This window comes from Larus michahellis, chromosome 3 (assembly GCF_964199755.1).
Source record: "Larus michahellis chromosome 3, bLarMic1.1, whole genome shotgun sequence".
Classification (NCBI taxonomy): domain Eukaryota; kingdom Metazoa; phylum Chordata; class Aves; order Charadriiformes; family Laridae; genus Larus; species Larus michahellis.
Window position 1 is genome coordinate 59,109,948 of NC_133898.1, and position 18,050 is coordinate 59,127,997.

Here is an 18,050-nt window from a genome sequence, read left to right on the forward strand (position 1 = left end):
ATTATCTGTATGTCTCACTCAGCCTGGCAAGGGTCAATGACCCTGTAACCTCCCTCCTACTTGCCGTGCTCCTTGCTTCACAGCTCTTAATGACTTCCTCCTCTCCAAAAACTGTCACTGCACCATTGATTAGCATAATTAAGTTAAAACTCAGAGCAATTATTTCCAACCATCACTGAGCTTGGGATTCAGGACTTGTGTTTTAAAAATGAATTTGTACTGAAAACCTGTCCATCTTCCCACCTCCTTTATTGGCTTAATGAAATACATTGCAGAAATCTTCTATCAGATCCTGGCTCATACAAAAGGTACTGAAAATTCAGCTCCTCTTCCTAGAGGAAAAGGATGTGGCCTTGCTTCTGTTTCTGTAGATACCTTTTGATCCAGCCATGACAACCATATGCAAAACCTGACCTTTCAAGGGCAAAAAACATCAGAAGATGAACATGCTTCTGCCTAGGAAGATGCTAGATTTAGAGAGGCAAGAGGGTTTGGGATGAGTGTTTGATTGAGCACTTTGCTGATCTGGTTCTACATACAAAGTGCGCTTACCTCCCCAGTCACCTTGCAGGGTGGTTGAGGAGGTGAAAAGCAGGCTAGAAGGCTTGTGGTGTTGCTGAGCTGTCTCTTGGGAGTGCGGAGGGCGGTCAGTCTGAATGCTGGAGCAGGAAATACTCTAGGATGTGATGGCAGTGTGCCACAGGGCACATGGCACAAAGCTTCTCTTTTCCTGTATTAAAGCTAGAGGTTATACATAAGTTCTTAAAAACTAGGGAATGATTCAGGGCTACCATCCTAAGTATCAGCATCGTGCCATCATCACTTCTCTTGAATTTCCTCCCCACCTTGCTATCTTCCTAATATTATTATTGATGATCAGTTGTTTTAGATTGGATTGTATAAAATCTGGGTCTGTGCTTTTCTGTATGTTTTTGACTGTGAGGAAAGCTTTTCTTACAGCTTGGACAGCATCTAGTGTGGAGGATCTCTGACTGTGGCTTCAGATGATAGGTAACACAGCGTCCTGCACTTCAGTTATCTTGGACGCCAGACAGATTCATTCAATTTGTGTTTGTTTGGGGAGTCTGGATGAGCAGAGAGAGTAATTCCAGAGCAGAAGGTGAACGTTTCTAGTTTCATAGCTGTTCAGATATAAAACATTACGGATAGCAATTTACACTTTCCTACAATCCTGACACAGCTGTTTGCCTCGTGGGATGATTCATTTACACTTAAGAGAAAAAATAGTGGCAAGAGTGACTCTTCCCTCAGATCCTTTATATTCCTTGCTGCAGATTTCAACATGCCTGTTACCTACCCCGAGTGCTGAACGACTGGCTAGAAGCATTTTTCTGCTCCAAAGAACATAAAGTAAAGCAATTAATCCACTTCCTTCAGGAACCCTCTGCATTGCCACCCTGCTTCCTCTGCCAGATTCCCTCTTATTGCACCCAGGGATTCGTTAGAAAGCAGTTCAGACATTTTCATGATGGTATGCCAACTCCTCCTTCAAATGCACAGAAGATCCATCCTGCCTCTGGGCTGAGGATACAAATAACCATCCTTAACTCAGCAGGAATTACCCTCGAGAAGACTGCCCCCAAAACGACCCATTAATCCTCACGTTGTAAAGATGGGCAGGCTACCTAATTTTTTGGTAACCAGAGAAATGTATGTGAAGTTCCCTCACTGACTGCAAGGCTGGGAGGGAGAGGTTACATTGTCATAATTAAGAATAGAAGGAAAAAAGAGAGGTACAGAGATCAGGGCTGTGCAGTATTAGCATAAACTACTAGTAAGACAAAGCAAGCCTACAAGGATACTTCAAACTGAATGCTTCAAAAGCGTGTATTATTATTTATGTAGTTGACGATGATTTGATAATTGCAAAATAATTCACTGAAGTATAACCAACACATGCACTACATTTCCCATTACACGATAAATCCAAATTTCTCTATAAATCCAAATCCAAATTCTACTGAAGCCTGAACCCTGAGATTTAGAGCTGATTTCTGTAGTGTACATGCTGTATATCACCATATAAGGTTCCCCCTTGACCTTGACCAAAAGGCAGACCACTGCTTTGATGGAGCTTGGCAGCATTTTAACAGCCTCCCGCAGAACCCAAACCTGGCGAGGCATTTGGGAGTTGTTACATGTAATATCTGTGTTTGATTTTGGCTGAGGAGCACAACTACAGCCACAGTAAGAAAAGAGCTCACTGTATTTTGAACATGTTAGGAAGCATTTTGGACTGCCTGAGGAAGCAGACTTCTTCCTTCCACATAGGATGTTTTCATGACAAGTCCTACAGATGCCCAAAGCTTGGAGAGCAAAATCATAGAATCATAGAATCATAGAATCATAGGGTTGGAAGGGACCTCTGGAGATCATCTAGTCCAACCCCCCTGCCAGAGCAGGGTCACCTAGAGCAGGTTACACAGGAACATGTCCAGGCGGGTTTTGAATGTCTCCAGAGTTGGAGACTCCACCACCTCTCTGGGCAGCCTGTTCCAGTGCTCTGTCACCCTCAGGGTAAAGAAGTTCCTCCTCATGTTTAGGTGGAACTTCCTATGTTCAAGTTTGTGCCCATTGCCTCTTGTCCTGTCCCCGGGCACCATTGAAAAGAGCCTGGCCCCATCCTCCTGACACCCACCCTTTAAGTATTTATAAGCGTTGATAAGGTCACCCCTCAGCCGTCTTTTTTCCAGACTGAAGAGACCCAAATCCCTCATGAAGAGACCCAAATCCCTCAAATGCTCTGAACTCACTCCGGGGATACGTCTGAATAAGAAAAAATATGGGGAGGGGGGAAACAAGGGATGCAGCTAAGCAAACCAGAACTGCAGTACTGCAGTAGCTGAGGGGTGATAGCTGGTAAAGCCTGTTGGCTCAGATAGAGCCAGGTCCCGAGCACTGCTCTGAATCAAGTGTCTTCCACCTTTTCCAGGGTTCCTGAGCAGGGCTCTCCACCGTGCATACAGCACTGCGCCTGTGTGAAATACATTTAGAACTGGATTTTTCTCTCAGATAATTAACTGCATGTTGCTACTTGTTTTGTAAAATTAGTTCCTGTGACTGAATAAAGTACTAATCTCTGATTTTTAAGAAAGCAAGCAAAGAAACTAGAAAGCTCTTGTTCTGTCAATAGATGAAGAAAACTGTAGGTCTGTAGAAATGTTGGATATTCTGTGCAATCAGAATCTTAATAACCTCTGTAACTTTAATAGGGTGTAGGAAAGAGCATGGTAGCTAAGTTCCTAATCATGATCGTCTTTAAATTGTCAAATCTCAGATATCTCCTTACACCTGGTAAGGAATTTAATTATTCTAGAGACTTCAAAGTGAGTAGGTTTACAAAATTGCTCAGCAGTATGTCTTATTTGTGTTTTATTCATAATAGTTCAGAAGTCATCTCAAGGCATCTACCTCTCCAAAATGGGTATGCATGTATTCTGTGTACATCACGCTGTGCTCCTGTGCTTTAGTATGTGATGAGAAGAATGGCTTGTTTGGCTCATTAGCAGCTGTACTGAGTACATAGTACATGCACATACCATCCATGAATCTGTTGTTTTGAGGTAAACAGAAGTCTGGCAAGCATGCACTATGATTGTTTGTTTGATGGGAAGAAATGCTGAATTTTGATTTGCATTTTATTTGCAATACAATGACAAGTTTTTTTTGCAGAAATTCATTGACGCATTCCATGTGCAAAACTATCTGAGATTTTTGTCAAAGCACGCGCGTGTGTGTATATATATTTTTATTGATACTGGGGAAGACAAATGAGAGCTTGCATCCACTTGATAGGGTAAGGAAGAGGCGAAATATTAAGCAGAAATTTTCTTATATTGGTGGCCAAGACTGCAATCTGCAATCCCTTTTGGAATTAGCATTGCAGATAGAGCATCTAGGAGACTCTTCATTCTGTGTCTACCTCAATAAGGCCAAATTTTCCACGAGAAAACAGAAGCACATAATGTGAAATCGCATATAGTGAAAGCTAGTGACTATTCAGCTAGAGCTAAAAATTGGAAGAAAGGAAACATTTAGGAAAGCAGATTATGGGAATAAGAGACAGGGAAAAGCAGGAGCTGAGTATATATTAAAAAGTCCATCAACACAGCCTTTTGGTGATGCTTTTGTAAATAAATGCGAAAGGCAGATGCTCCTTTTTCATCATTTCACCCTGTGTTGGGAATACCAGGGCAGAAGTGACACTGACAGCTAAATGCACAGCAGCCCTTGCCATCTGGTATGTGAAGTGCATCAGGGCTCAGCAGAGGAAGCAGGGACAAACACCATGGGAACCTATTTTAAACAAAACCAGAGCCAAGGAGAAACCTGTGTGCAAGTCGAGGCGACTGGCACAATAAGCAAGAGGAGAAAAAATGGGAAAGCCCACAGTGACCCTTAGGCGAAGGTGAGGGACAGGCACCCTATTGAGTGGTATAGCCACCATGTGTGCACATGTGTATAACCACTCACTGGGTGTCTTTTTCTTTTCAATCTTCAGGAAGAGGCAGCCAGAGTTCTCGCCCACCAGCCAGTGTCCGTCGGCACATGTGCAGCTTTGAAAAATCCCACACTGCAGTGAATGTGTAAGAGAAGCTGCATGACAAAGAGTGGTTTTACCCCTTGCTTTCTCTTTCTCATTGGTTTATCATGTCTAATGATGGGACAAATGTGGTGCATGCCATTAAAGATGGGAAATTCGCTTATGTCCCCTGTTTCACACAATGCCTTAATCTGATTGTCCAGATGTGATGAAGAGGACACTGAACAATTTTTTTGCAGCTTTTACTTTTTTTTTTAAAGCCTTCAGTTTTATTTGTAAATGCCTACAAATTTGCAAATACATCTTTTTTTTTTTGTACTAATTTTACCTTCTTTTTCCATTTACCCAACATTTTTTTTTCTTTTTACAGTTTTGCATGGAGATGACATTATCCTGCGTGCTTTTAACAACAATCTAGTGGCTGTCTCATGGCAAGACACCTTTGCTGTGCACAGCTCATGCTAACTGTGCTTGCTAGTGAACTGCTGCTGCAGAGCCAGCAGAGGGAACACAGAAAACACTGGTTGGGTAGGATTGGCAGAACAGGGAAACTGTGAGCAGGCACGCGTAAATAAGACTAGCAGAACCTGGCCTAGGAACAGTCGCCCTAAAGTGTCTTTAAACAGTAGCAGAGAAATATTTCCTGTTATAGTTTCTGAAAGACGTTCAGATTCTGCATATTCTCCATTCAATGAACAACAGCAGAGTTCAGCTCTTCAGAAAAAAGAAGTGCTATTACTGCCCTCTGAGCAAACACAAACCCGGTGGAGAAAATATGCTAGCTGTTGCAGAAACAGAAAGGCCTCGCCTCATTTCTTCCAGGACAGATTTATGCTCGTTTCCAGCTGATAAACTGCGGATGTGAAACAGTCCTGCTCCCTGCCCCAGGGAAGGTTGTGCAGTGACTAGGTGGAAAGCTGCCTGTGATACACTGACACAGCGTTTTGAGCAGCACCGTCTCTCTACGGCCAGAGATGCTGTTCAGCTCCTCTAATCAGAGACAAAGCGTTCTAGCTCTGTATATGCCTCTGACAGTCTATGCTGTTTGTGGACCGGTAGCAGTGATGTTAATTCAATCAAATGTGTCCCTCTGATTTGCAGATCAGAAGAAATACATACACTGCATCATATATTTGGAGCAGTAGTGATGGCTTTACAGGGCCTGTGCAGCAACCAGATTTGCCACCCTGAAAGGCAAGCTTTACAAAGCCAATGTAAGCAGCAGAACAAACATTTTGTTATTAGCTTCCAGTCTGACAACAATATGCCCTTCTTTTCTGATCTGAAACAAGTGTTACAGATTCCCAGGGCACAGATCTCCAATTGTCTGTCTGGAAAGACTGATGATGAGATGGCAGTCCAACACAGGCGTACCATTAGGAGGCAAAGGCGAATGCAACAACAGATTATATTCAAAAAGGACGGGCACAAGCTGTAAAACTCCTGAGCTCAGGGAAGGCTGAACCTCCTGCTTTTTGCACGACAACGCTTGGGATTTTTTTTTCAGCTTAGAAAAAAAAATCCTTATCCACATGAGCTCCTGAGAAACACCTCTGGTGGAACTCCAGGCAGTCAATGGGACTTCAAATGCTTGTGGCTGCTGCACAGATAAGAAAGGCTTTAAAAAGCATTGGAGCTTTTCAGACCTGCTGAGCATGAAGTGTATTATTTTGGCTTCTCCACCCATCCCTGCTCCTCAGGCTTCCCTCTGCCTGCAGCCAGGGCTGATGCTTTCAGAGGCCTGTCAGTGCTGCACTGTGGCCAGGGGAAGGGCACGTCGTCCATCAGTGACCAACTGCCTGAGCTCCCTGTGGCCACAAAGCCCAGGCTGGGCAGGCATGTGTCCATCATATCACCTGATGCCCGTCACCACCGCCTGGCCTCTTGCCTTAGTCTCCGTCACCAGAACTGCAGCAGTTTGCGAGTTTGGATTTTCCTGAGGAAGCCCTGCTTTGCTACCTCAACATGCTAGAAATCGTCACGAGTGCTATGGTTTCCCTCACCTTCCAGTTACAAGAATTAGATGTAGGGACTTGAAACTATCTTGTGTTTTCAGGTACACAATACTTAGCATCAGTTATTGCGCTAATGTTGATCTCCATTCTCCGTATGATCCTGGAGATGGTCAGAAATGCAGAATCATGAAAATAGAGAATCACAAAAATTTATTATTGTATTAAAAAACTCATAAACATCAGCTTTGAGTTTCAGGGCTCTTTGCTTCTGGTGCTGCACATTTGTTACCATGGAAACTTTCAGATACACCCAGAAAACCCACAGGCTTTACCAGCTGCTTTATCTACTGCAGCATATTAGGGAGAGCTGTATATTACAAACGAGGGGCCTCATGACTAAGCTTCCTGTGGCAACTGCGTTAAATTTGCACTCAAAATGCTAGCATGTTAAGGCAAGGCTGATGGCTCTTTGAGCAGTGTTTAAACTGTTGGGAGTTTATGTTACTCTCAAGTATACCAGAGAATCTGACAAGTTCTAATGGGAGAAAGAGCTCATTGACCGTTACCTCTGCAAGGACTGCACAATTTTTGGCAACAAATATCCAGAGCAACAGGCTTTTACCGGTTCATTAGGAATTTATTCCCCTTCTGATACAGCTATTGACTAGGAAATAGTATGGATTTTCAGTATAATTTGTCCCTTTTGTAATTTCATCTAGGTCTCTCAGCTGTGTGTGAAATACCTTCCAGCCTCGGTGCTAATGCCTTTCAGATGTCTGAAATCAAACTGAATATATTCATCTACTTTAGCTTTCTCTCACACACTCTCTTCTCTGTCCCCGACAGTTTTTTGTTCCTGTTCTGTATACAGCTTCCAGCTTGTCAATTTCTTTCTGATAAAAACCATGATGCCCCAAATCATTTTCCATCAGAGCCACAGAGGATTACAGAAAGCAAGGAAAAACCTCCAACTGTCTTAATTATTGTTAAACTGCATTCACAGGAAAGACCTCCTAAGCTCTGTACCATGGTGTGGTGCTTTTGAGTGGGGAACACAGAATTCATGGGCTTTTTTTGTGGTTTTATTATATTCAAAGTTCATTAATTAGTGTTTCTTATTCAACAGCAGCTCTAAATCTTTTTCTATGGTATTTCTTTTGATGCAATGTTTTTTGAAGGTTGTTGGTCTTCACAGCCTTCCAGTCCTACAGACTATTTTGTCGTATTTGTACCCACCTACACTTTTCCTAAATTAATTTCATTCTATCATTTTTTTTCCCGCATTCCTAAGCTTTCCAGGTCCCTTTGCTCAAAACATTGTGATTTTCAGTTTTCAGGTTCTATTAGCTGTGCTCCTTTTTGAGCCTGTCTGAATAAATGCTTCAGTTCAGGTATTGTCATTGGCTGCACTGTCATATACATTCATTCGAATGTGCAGCATGAGGCACATCTTCAGATAACACAAGTGTGCTTCTCCATTGATACCAGAGGATCTGTGATGATTTACACCACGCTTTTTCTGTGCACTAACTTTAAAATCCTTAAAAAAAATTACAAAGGTGATCCAGTAGGATGTATTCATTCTGAATATTTGGTGAGGTTTACTCATTAACAACAAAATAAACAGACTCAAAAATCATTCACTAGTAAGACCACTTTTTAATTTCACTTTGATTTGCAGGTTTCTGATCTTCAATTCTTGAACACTGGAAGAATTTCCTTGCTATTTGGGACAAAATGTTTATTATCCTGAGCTTTGTATTACCTATTAGAATAAGTTGTTTTCTCCAAGCAACACACTAGTAGCTATTTAATTTTTTTTTTCCAAAATATTTAATGAACACACTGGTGGACAAATGTTTCTTCACTAATAATTAGATGGATGACTGAAATGTGACATAGCTTCCATATTTCAAAGGAGTCTAAAAATTTTTAGTAGTAATTATAATTAGTGGTCGGTGCTTTATATGCATTATCAGTGTAATGTTCTCACACCTTTGTTGAGCTAGGTAAGTAAGATCTGTGATACATGCTAAAGTTGTAGGGCTTCAACTTGAAGCATTGCAGCGAGCATCTCTCTCTCCCCTCCCCCCCCCCAATTTACAGTTGTATAAAATAAGTGCCTATGAACATATATGTAATTGTTAAGTCCCAAAGTGAATAAAGCTATTTATTTAGGGATTTTTGGCTATATCTGAGCTGTTGGATTTGGGAGTACTTCCTTGCCCCTAGGACCAGGTATGAGCCTAACAGCAACCCAGTTCCACGGTAGCACAAGCGTAAAGTGTGTGACCCCACTCCTGGCTCCTGCTTTCCCCGTCTGGGTGACCAGGGCATAGAGGTGGCAGGGGGGGCTGGCACCCTCTGATCCTGCCCCAATGGTCTGACCCCAACCTGGGGACCCTGTGGATGGAAACCAGGATCACATCACAGGGCACTCAGGCACTGCATCCACCCTACAGACTGTATAATACTAACATTTCCATTTAAAAAAGAAAAATAAATCAGCAAAAAAAGTGTTATCAAATGGGTTGATGTACATTAGAAAGCCTATGTGTGTCTCAGATCAAAGTAATATTTAACTTTTGCAGCAGAGTAACAAAGGAAATGAATAGGTTAGGTTTACTTGGCATAAGCCAGTGGCAAGACGGAGGGTTGGAAAGGCAGCTCTGGGCTTGTGCTCACTCATAACAACCCCAAGTCTCATCAGGTTCTGCCCCTGCGAGACCACCTGACAGCGTTATTTTTTCCTGTATTTTGTGCAGCAGTTTCCATCATACATTTAAAGCAGCTCTCTAATTTACATAGAACGTTGTGTCCCATGCCTAAGGCAATTTTGTCCTAAAAAAATATTGTGAGGGGAGCAACAAGGAGAAGTTAGTTCAGGATTCAAACTTCCAGCAACACAAGTGGGAGGTTAAAGTTTGCTCTAATCATACAGCACCACAGAAAGCATTGGAGTCGCACTGTGAGAACTACTGTAAGGTCCTCTTATCACCGAGATAGAGATTACAGTGTAAATGGGCTAAGGCTGAAATCGGTTTGTGATCCTTTTTCTCCTTTTAGGTGATAATATCAGGCAAAAAACCTGAGCATACACCAGAGAGGGACTGTGGTCGATGATGGCTCCCTCACTCTTGGGTGAGCCACAGAGAGGTTAAGCCTGGGTTAGTAAAAGAGACGAGTCCTTAGAAGAAATGCTCCAAAAATTAGGCTTGCAGGAACATGCTAACCAGGGTGGCCTGCTCTGCTGATGAGCAGCAGGACTGACTGCTGCAGCTCCAAGAGGAGCGTCCTCTTCAGCACCGGGAGAGAGCGCTATCCTGCATTAAAATGAGTTCACTCCCTTAATCAAACTTCATGGCCCAGTGGCCTTACTGAAATGGAGACAATAATGGAAGAGACCTTGGGATACAAGCAAAGCACCTGCAATGTGCTGCAGTGCAGGTACTAGCCTTAAATTTTAAGCTTGTTAGCATGGGTCCTGGGAACAGTGAGGCCACAGTGGGACACAGCTTTGCTCAGGCTCATTACCGCTTCCTACATGACTACAGGGTTGGAGAAAGCTTGTGGTCGGCTAACTGCCTTTCGGTGGGCAGGGCAGAAATTCCTCTGCTGGCTTCCCTAGGAGGGCATCTGTCAGCACCTCTGTTTGGGCTGAGGAAGGTTTTGTCTGATGCACAGATTTTGGATGGGGCCTTTCCTTTGCTCTGCTTCCCCACCATCTCTGTGTAAGTGCACAGGGACAGCCCTGCACGTGCTGCTTTCTGGAGCACAGTTGTCAGGTGGCCGGTAACTGTGCCCCACTCTGTGAATGTGGGAGCATCATTTGTTGGCTGGGAGGTACATGACACTGGCCTCATCTGGTTGCCGGTAAGATAGTTCAGGGTTTGGCTTGGACCTAATTTTTGCTGACAAAGTTGATAGGCGCTTCTCTGGTTGCACTTAATGTTCATTCCTAAGATTTTATCTTCGTAGAAGGGACCACTAGGTTATCCCAATGCTTCCTGCTGGCTGGGGCATTGCAGTTACTGTAGTGACTACCAGAAGGGAGGTTTGGCCAAAGCATCAGTCTGACAATGAAAGAAAGTGAACATATATCACTTCTCCTATAACCCCTTACACTGGTTAATTGCCGTTGCTGCTTTAAAAAACCCCGCCTTACATCATAAATCTGTGCTCCGAATCTTGTCAAACACCACCAGGCTTGGCCCAAATGACTGTATCCCTCATCTCAGCACACTTAAGATGCTCCCTCAGCTCATGGCCACTTGGAGAAGATAACAGACCACAACTCTGGCATCCTAGAGGGATGAAACGGGATGAACTCTAACAGATCAAGGAATGTCCCGTCCTTTTTAACTGGAAGGGCTCTTTCTGAAGCACTTTGCCTAACTATGTCTCTAGCTGTTTCACTCTGGCAGTGATAAACACTACATCAGATGAGAAGCCATTTCCCAACATGTTAGTTCGTAAAGTTAACCTCATCAGAGCACATATCACTCCGTTTAACCACTTCATGTGGTATCAATTAGGGATTGTTATGCATAAAATGTTCAAGGCAAAAAAGAGAAAGGTTCAGGTACACAGGACGGAAAGTTCATCTAATTCTCTATGCTCTGGATCTCAGGCTAGTTCTTCACTGGTGAAAGGATCAGAGAGTTGCACGGACTAGATTACCTAGATTACTAGATTACTAGACTACTGGGGCAATCATCTTCCACCTCACAAGCATTCAGTCTCTAAGATGTAAAGAAACCTCTACTATCCAATGTCTAAAGTAAGACATCTTCAGGACCCCGCAGTGTGGGGAGGAACCACCTTGTCGTGGGGTGCTTAGACTCAACATTGCTCCAACAAAGCCAACAAGGTCGGATCCTTCAGGCACTGGCAGGAGCAGGACTCTGTTCTTGGCCTGTGACTGGACTTGAGTCTGGGACACTCCTAGTCACAAGCAAGAGCAGGATTTTGGACAGCTGGAGATACTAATGAACAGTGAGCCACCAAACAAGCTCTAGGCATGTCCTACAGCTGGGCAGGGGTATTTTGGACCACAGTCTCAGATTTGGGTACATCAGTTCTTTTGAAGACTTCTGCAAGTAACTGTTAAGGTCTGAAGTTGTTTTCTGGATTGTTTATAATCATCAGCTGAAAGTGTATGAAAATGACTGCCACAGAGTCATGCAGAGAGTACATTGTAAAGATCAATGCATGTATTAAAAACAACACTTTGAATTACCCAAAATAGTGACAGATCTGCTCATGGAAATAACAAAAATTCACACAAGAAATATACTTATGTCTATCCCCCCAGAATACAAAAATCCTAGACAAAGCTGTGGTGAAAATTGAGAAACAGCAGCCAAACTCAATGCATGTCCTTGCCTATAAAGCAAAAGGAAGCCCATCTTATGTGTTGATAGGATATCCAAGAACCTGTACGAACATTTAGGCTAGATCCAACAATTTGAAGAAATACTACTTGGAGCGTTACACTGGGCATACACGACCACAAACCTTAAGATCCCTTGAGATTCCAAGGAGTTCACTTTTAGACAGTAACTGTGAAATCTAAATCCTATGGGAAATTGTATAAAGGAGAGAGAAAGTTAGGAAAGGCATATAAATACACGATGGACATGAAATGGTAACCGCCCTGTTGATAAAAGCAAGAAAATACCAGTTAGTCCCACCTCGTCACTGTGCAATTGAGCATCACCTTTTCAGTACCTCAACTGTGATCCGGCTTGGTGCCCTCTCCTGCCTTTGTGTGGAAAAATCATCCCTTCTCCCATTTTACCAGGCAGATGATTTTGATCTTCACCTTCTCTCACTGATCCTTCCTTCAAAAAAGAAGGTGACAATCACTTAGCAAATGGTGACCATGCATCCCACATGCAGTCAGGATTGTCATCGTCACTTTGCCCAAGTGAGTTGATTCCTAAATCGCTGAGACCCAGTTCAGGTCTGAGTTTTTCCAGCCCCATCTTCACTTTTTGTCTAAATGTCAATTAATGCCATGCAAGATGGCTGCTTTTTGTTCTAGGATACCAAGAGTTTTTCTTCCCTGTTAATTGTTAATTCTGCCTGAATGGGTCAATCTTGGTGTGACACCCTACCAGCTGTCCGGCAAGACAAGAGCCCAGGTATTTCTATGACAGTCTCAAACGTGACTCATTAACAGGCTAATGGTGCACGGACACAGCAAGGAGAGCAAGTTGAGGGAAAGGGCTGGAACAAGAGACTGAGGTGAACAGTAACAGAAAACATAGATTTCCTAGTGGAAATCGCCAGGTTGGCCCCACGAGAGCCACTGAGGCTCTAAAGCTATTTAACACAAGGTCATGGGAGTGATGAGCAGTAAGGTCTGGCAAGCAAAGGCAAGGCGCTTCGGCAGCACCATCTTTCCCCGAAGAGCAAGTCGGTCACAGACAAATCCTGATTGAGCGGTTTGTTCATGTTTGGGTGCTGCAGTCCTGGCGCGGTTTGATTGGGCTCCAGTAAGTACATTATGGAGAGTGCCACAGAGGAAATAAGTCAGAAGAGCAGAATTTGAGAGTAAGGGGGAGGAAAATGAACTGAATAGAAGGAAGATCTGAAGACAGAGGTAGTGAGTTCCTTAAAATAGCAGTGCTTGCCTTTGATGTAAAATACAAAATCTTGGGAACAAAATGAGATAGAGACTAAACAGATGGTGTGAGGAGGGATTCAAAAGTGAGATGACGCACCAGAGCTAGATATGAAGAAGTAAATGATGCAGAAGTGGACTTAGCATATGAGAGAGCAGATAATAATTTTTTTTTCCAGAAAAGCCCTTTGCTGTATTTGTAAGCTACAGCATCAGCAAAATACAATATGAGAGCACTTGACTTATTTTCTTCTCTACAAGAAGAGACTTGTTTTGAAGTTAAAGCAGACATAATATGTTTCTGTGTGAAGAGTTTGTAGATCTTGGTATGTTAAAATATTACTTGAAAAATCTTTCACACCCAACAGTTACACTCATTTGCTTATCTCCATAGCACTTCAAAAAAAAATGTCATACCACAGCTCAAAATGGGAATACTTCTAAACCTTCATTCTTATCTTTTCATTGATCACTATAATATAGAGGTTTCATTCTCCTGCTGGGAACACGGCTTTTTTTCCCACTAGGTTAAGGCTGTAAAGCCAAACAGCTCCAGGTCCTACCAACTACATGCTTTGGGGAGTTATGAATTGTTTAGATCGGCCCTTTCTTGTGAGCCAGTTCCCACAGAGGTGGTGAGTCACAGGTCCAGCGGTTGGAGTCTGGAGTTGGAGATGAACTTCCCAGCTTGGATCCATCTCAAATTCTTTTTTTCTCCAGGAATATTTACTGCTCAGCAGAAAAGTGCCACGTTGTCATGTACGTTTATTTTCCATTTTGCCAGATTTACAACTTTATCTGTGTTGTACCAGTTTCTTCCAGCTATCACAAAGTCAGTCAATTATTTTTTTTTTACAAAATTCAACTGGCAATTATTTGCTCCCTGAAAAAGAGAAGCCTGGGAGTCTGAGCACGGAAAAGCAAAATACTTAGAACAATATTGCAGGCTGTATGTAAGGAAAGCGATCTCCCCTGTTGTGTGCAGTAGCAGGAGGCAACGCTGCTGTGCCAGCCTCCCACCCGCGCTACAATCACAGGGTCTGAAATTTAATCCTTTGTTTACTTCTGCCCCCTGAGGGATGAAACCCTGAGATAAAGCTGCTTCACATAAATCATCTCAGAATTTGTCTCTGGTTTCCACCTAGGTAGATTATAATTTTTGAATGATCTCTACCACCTGGCCTGCAATTAAACAATTGCTTGGTCCTCTTAAGCACTGCTCAGCTCCCTGTCCCACCAGCTGCTAATGAGATACCACTCTGAGTGCCGCTCCCTGCAAAGGTACAGGGAAATACCAAAAAAAAACCTGCTCTTCCTCAGGGACAGACCTGACCCTCGAGTCCTCACTCAGCCAATCAGCCCAGCGTTTTCATGGGATCCAGCCCGCATGCGGAGTCGGAGGGTTTGACTCGCCATGATCGTGTCGCTGCTTGTTCTTCCACCCACACAAACCAACTGTTTTCAATCCCAGCATTTTATCCTGGTTTGTAAATAACAGTCGCTCGGGAAGAAATGTGTTTGCTTCCTACCTGATGGCGGCCCTGGGAGTCCTTCATTTCTGTTCCTAAGTGCAAAGAAGGGCCAGGGAATGAAAAGGGAAGGAGGGGTTAGTAACAATTCCTCTCTCTACCCAGAGTGTCAAAGGGCTAAGGCTGTGGGTTGTTTTTCTTCCAACAGCTGGGAAATATTTCCTATAAGCTGTAAATCAGGCTTAATTAAAGCTCTTCCTGAGACTTCTTTCCCCTTTCTTTTCTTCCCCCCTGCAAGGTGGCGTGAGCAAACCTAGATACAAAATGACATATCAAGAGTCCTCAACACACAGCCAGCCCTCCCAGAGCCCTTCCCGTGGGCCAGGTTTTCCAGGCTGGCTGTAGGGTGGGTAACCAGCAGGGAGTAATTGCTTATGGATGAAAATCACAGTAATCGCTGCTGTTAAAAGACGCTGTTGTTTCCTTCCGTAGTATTTTTGGGAGGACACGAAGAACTCAAGGGGGGAGGCTTATTAATGAGGCAAAGTATTTTTGTAGGCTTGTTTGTTATACTACCTGTGTCTGCGTAATGTAAATGCAAATAAACCCATCTTTATTTTATTCATAGTTCTAATGGAAAGTCTGTGTCATGGTCTGAACCAGGTGGAAGACAAGCTCCCAAGGGGGAACATACGTGGCACAGACTCTCAGTGCATGTGAAGAGCCAGGAGACAGGGTGCAATCAGACAGCGGTGATCAAACCCCTCACTAAAAGCTACCACGGCCAAAGCAAGAGCCTGACTTTTACCGACATCAGCAGTAAGACTCTGTACAATGTGGCGGAGGAAGAAGATAGAGACCCTGTTCGCCTCAACCAGCCCAGCAGCCCCTCCATGGTGGTGCACAGGCGGGTGGCGACAACCCCCCCGCTGCAGGCCACGGCGGAGGAGACTCACCTCTTCTTGCCTGATCAGTCCCCCAAGACCCTGCCCCTGCAGCCACGGTCTCTCATGGACCAGCTGCAAGGAGTGGTCAACAAGTTTGCCACTGGCATCCCCGACTTCAACCCCGTCCTCCCCACACCCGGCCTGGGGAACGGCGTGCGGCCCCCCTACCAGCCCCCCCCGCCGCCGCAGCCACCCCTGCCGCCTCTCCAGGTGGCCGCCTTCAGCGAGGAGCCCCTGTCCCCCCCGGCCGAGGAAGCGGAGAGCGAGAAGCTGAAGCTTATTCAGGGATACGTCTACGAGAAGAACCCAGAGGAGGAGGAGGAGGAGGAGCCGGCGACCAGCAAACTGACTCTGGAAGACTCTCCGGCGCTGACACCCCCGTCGCCTTTCCGGGATTCGGTGGCTTCGGGCAGCTCCGTGCCCAGCTCCCCTGTCTCGGAGTCGGTGCTCTGCACCCCCCCAGATATGACTTATGCCTCTGTCATCCTGAGGGATTATAAGCAAAGCTCGTCCACCCTGTAGACGCTGAGAGAGACGAGAACGACTTTGGCAGCTGCCTGCTGGGAGGCCCTGGGGAGACAAGTTTCCCAGGGCTGGAGGGAGAGCGAGCAGAAAAGAAAGTCACATACGACAGGGCAAAAACTTCATCCTGCACTTCAATAAATAAAAGGAAAGAAAAAGAAAAAAAAAATCCATTCTGAGGGCTCAAAATTCTCTAGCTGTTAAAAACAAAAATACAGTACTTTGAGGAAATGATAGGAAACCATAACAAAGCACAAACCCAAGAGACAAGTTCTATAGCAAAAAAATGAATAAACCCACAGGAAAAAAAAAAATAATAAAAATCACACTTGGTCACACCGTCTCTTGGCAATGCTTGAAAAGGACTCTGGGAAGTGTGACCTGGAGAAATCATTAGCACATCTCATGACTGCTGTCTGTCTGCTGTGGAAGCAACGCGCCCCGGAGCTGGCAGGGCGGGGTGTGGTGGGGAGGAATGAAGCTACTTGTGTATGAGACATAATATGCATAAAATTTTTTTTTTCCTGGTTTCTACAGGTGGTATAACTGCGTAACGTTTGGGGGAGAGGAGCTGAGATAATGTGAAAGCACATGGCTCTTACTGACTTTTGTCTGAGCAATTCGTTCTTCATATTAGGCTGCTTTTTGGGGGATCTGGGCTTTTTTTAACACCGATTGTGAACGGAGTGAGAAATATGATCAAGTTAAGACTCGAGATGTTTCTGAAGAAAGCCCTTGCTGTAGTACTTGTAATACGATAAGGACTTAGAAAAACTGCCCTTTTGTATAAGATTGCAAACCATGTGGCTAAACTGTTACACAACGTTTCCTGTAGCAGAACAATATTTATTGACTAACTTTTCATAATGCAACATATTTGCCATGTGATTACATCATTCCTTTGTGTTACTTTGGAATCAAATACATTGGAAAATAGCTGTATACTTAGAGCAACAACTATTACTCTGAAAGAAAGGCAATTCCGTACTGGGGGTCGTAGGGTCAGTCTCGAGGCAAGAGAGCGAGCGTACGTTTGTGTTTCTGTATGCGTGTGTACGGTATGTGTGAAGTGTAATGTCCAATAACTACCACTGGAAGGTTGTCGTATATACTATGAATATTTTTATGTTTAAATCATGTTTTATATCGCATTGTTACAAATATTCGATAGATCTTTGGAGGTTTGTATGCTGTGCTAACACATTTTTTTTTCATATACAAGCTGAGACAGTTGTTACCCTTATAATAGGGTGCTTTGTTTTGCAGATACTTTATGAAGTAGACATATGGTATTAATAACCAGTGCATCGAATCTTGTTATTTTACATGTTTGCAGCAAGTGTGGTTAACAAAAAAGAAAAAAAAAAAAGAAAATGCAAAAAGAAAAAAGTCTGTTTTAGAAATCTTGCACATGCCAGTAGAAAGGTGAGACAGGAAAAGTAATTAAACTATTTTGTTGCTTCAGATAATTTAAAATAAAATCATGTCTGGACAGGAAATTTCATCAGTGCTTAATGTGTGCATAAATTCCCAGGGTTTGATACAGACAATTCTTTTAATCTCTTTATAATGTTTAGTTGTGTGTTCTTTTCATATGCTTTCCCTTCTATTTAATATACAATCTTGCATCTTAAAGATCACTTCTAGGCAGCTGTAGTTCTGTCATTCGTTCCTCCTCTGCTATCCCTCATGTGTTTCCTAGAGGTGGGCCTTATCCAAAGCTCCCTCATGGCTGGCATGTTCAAAGTCCAGGTCTAATTGCTGTGGCTTGAACTTAATTATACTTATTATTACCCTATTTATAAATGTGCGTATTATACATATACAGGACAGGTTTTAGCTGCTATGAACTTTTATTGTGCTGTTGAATTTAGCTGAGGATCTGTCCCACAGTCTTCACTTTATTTCCAAAGATATTTTTAAGCAATCTCTTCATGTCAACATAATTGCAAAACCTGATTTTAA

General features: G+C 43.5%; 1 protein-coding gene across 12 annotated transcripts in view; it reads left to right on the top strand.

The window, feature by feature from the left end:
- The window catches only part of GRM1 (glutamate metabotropic receptor 1), a 189,575-nt gene extending 172,149 nt beyond the window's left edge, over positions 1–17,426 (top strand). For 2 of the 12 annotated variants that reach the window (XR_012586193.1, XR_012586194.1), the window contains 4 exons: positions 3,407–3,445; positions 4,523–4,607; positions 4,935–6,620; positions 15,245–16,221. Coding sequence is in view for 9 of the 12 variants with exons in the window: in XM_074580345.1 (XP_074436446.1) it covers positions 3,407–3,445; positions 4,523–4,607; positions 15,245–16,085 (965 nt within the window). In the remaining 3 variants the exon portion in view is untranslated. Of the gene's footprint in view, positions 1–3,406; positions 3,446–4,522; positions 4,608–4,934; positions 6,621–15,244 lie in introns of all 12 variants that reach the window. The other 10 variants (XM_074580346.1, XM_074580347.1, XR_012586195.1 and 7 more) reach the window with 9 other exon arrangements.
- Positions 17,427–18,050: the final 624 nt, after the last annotated feature.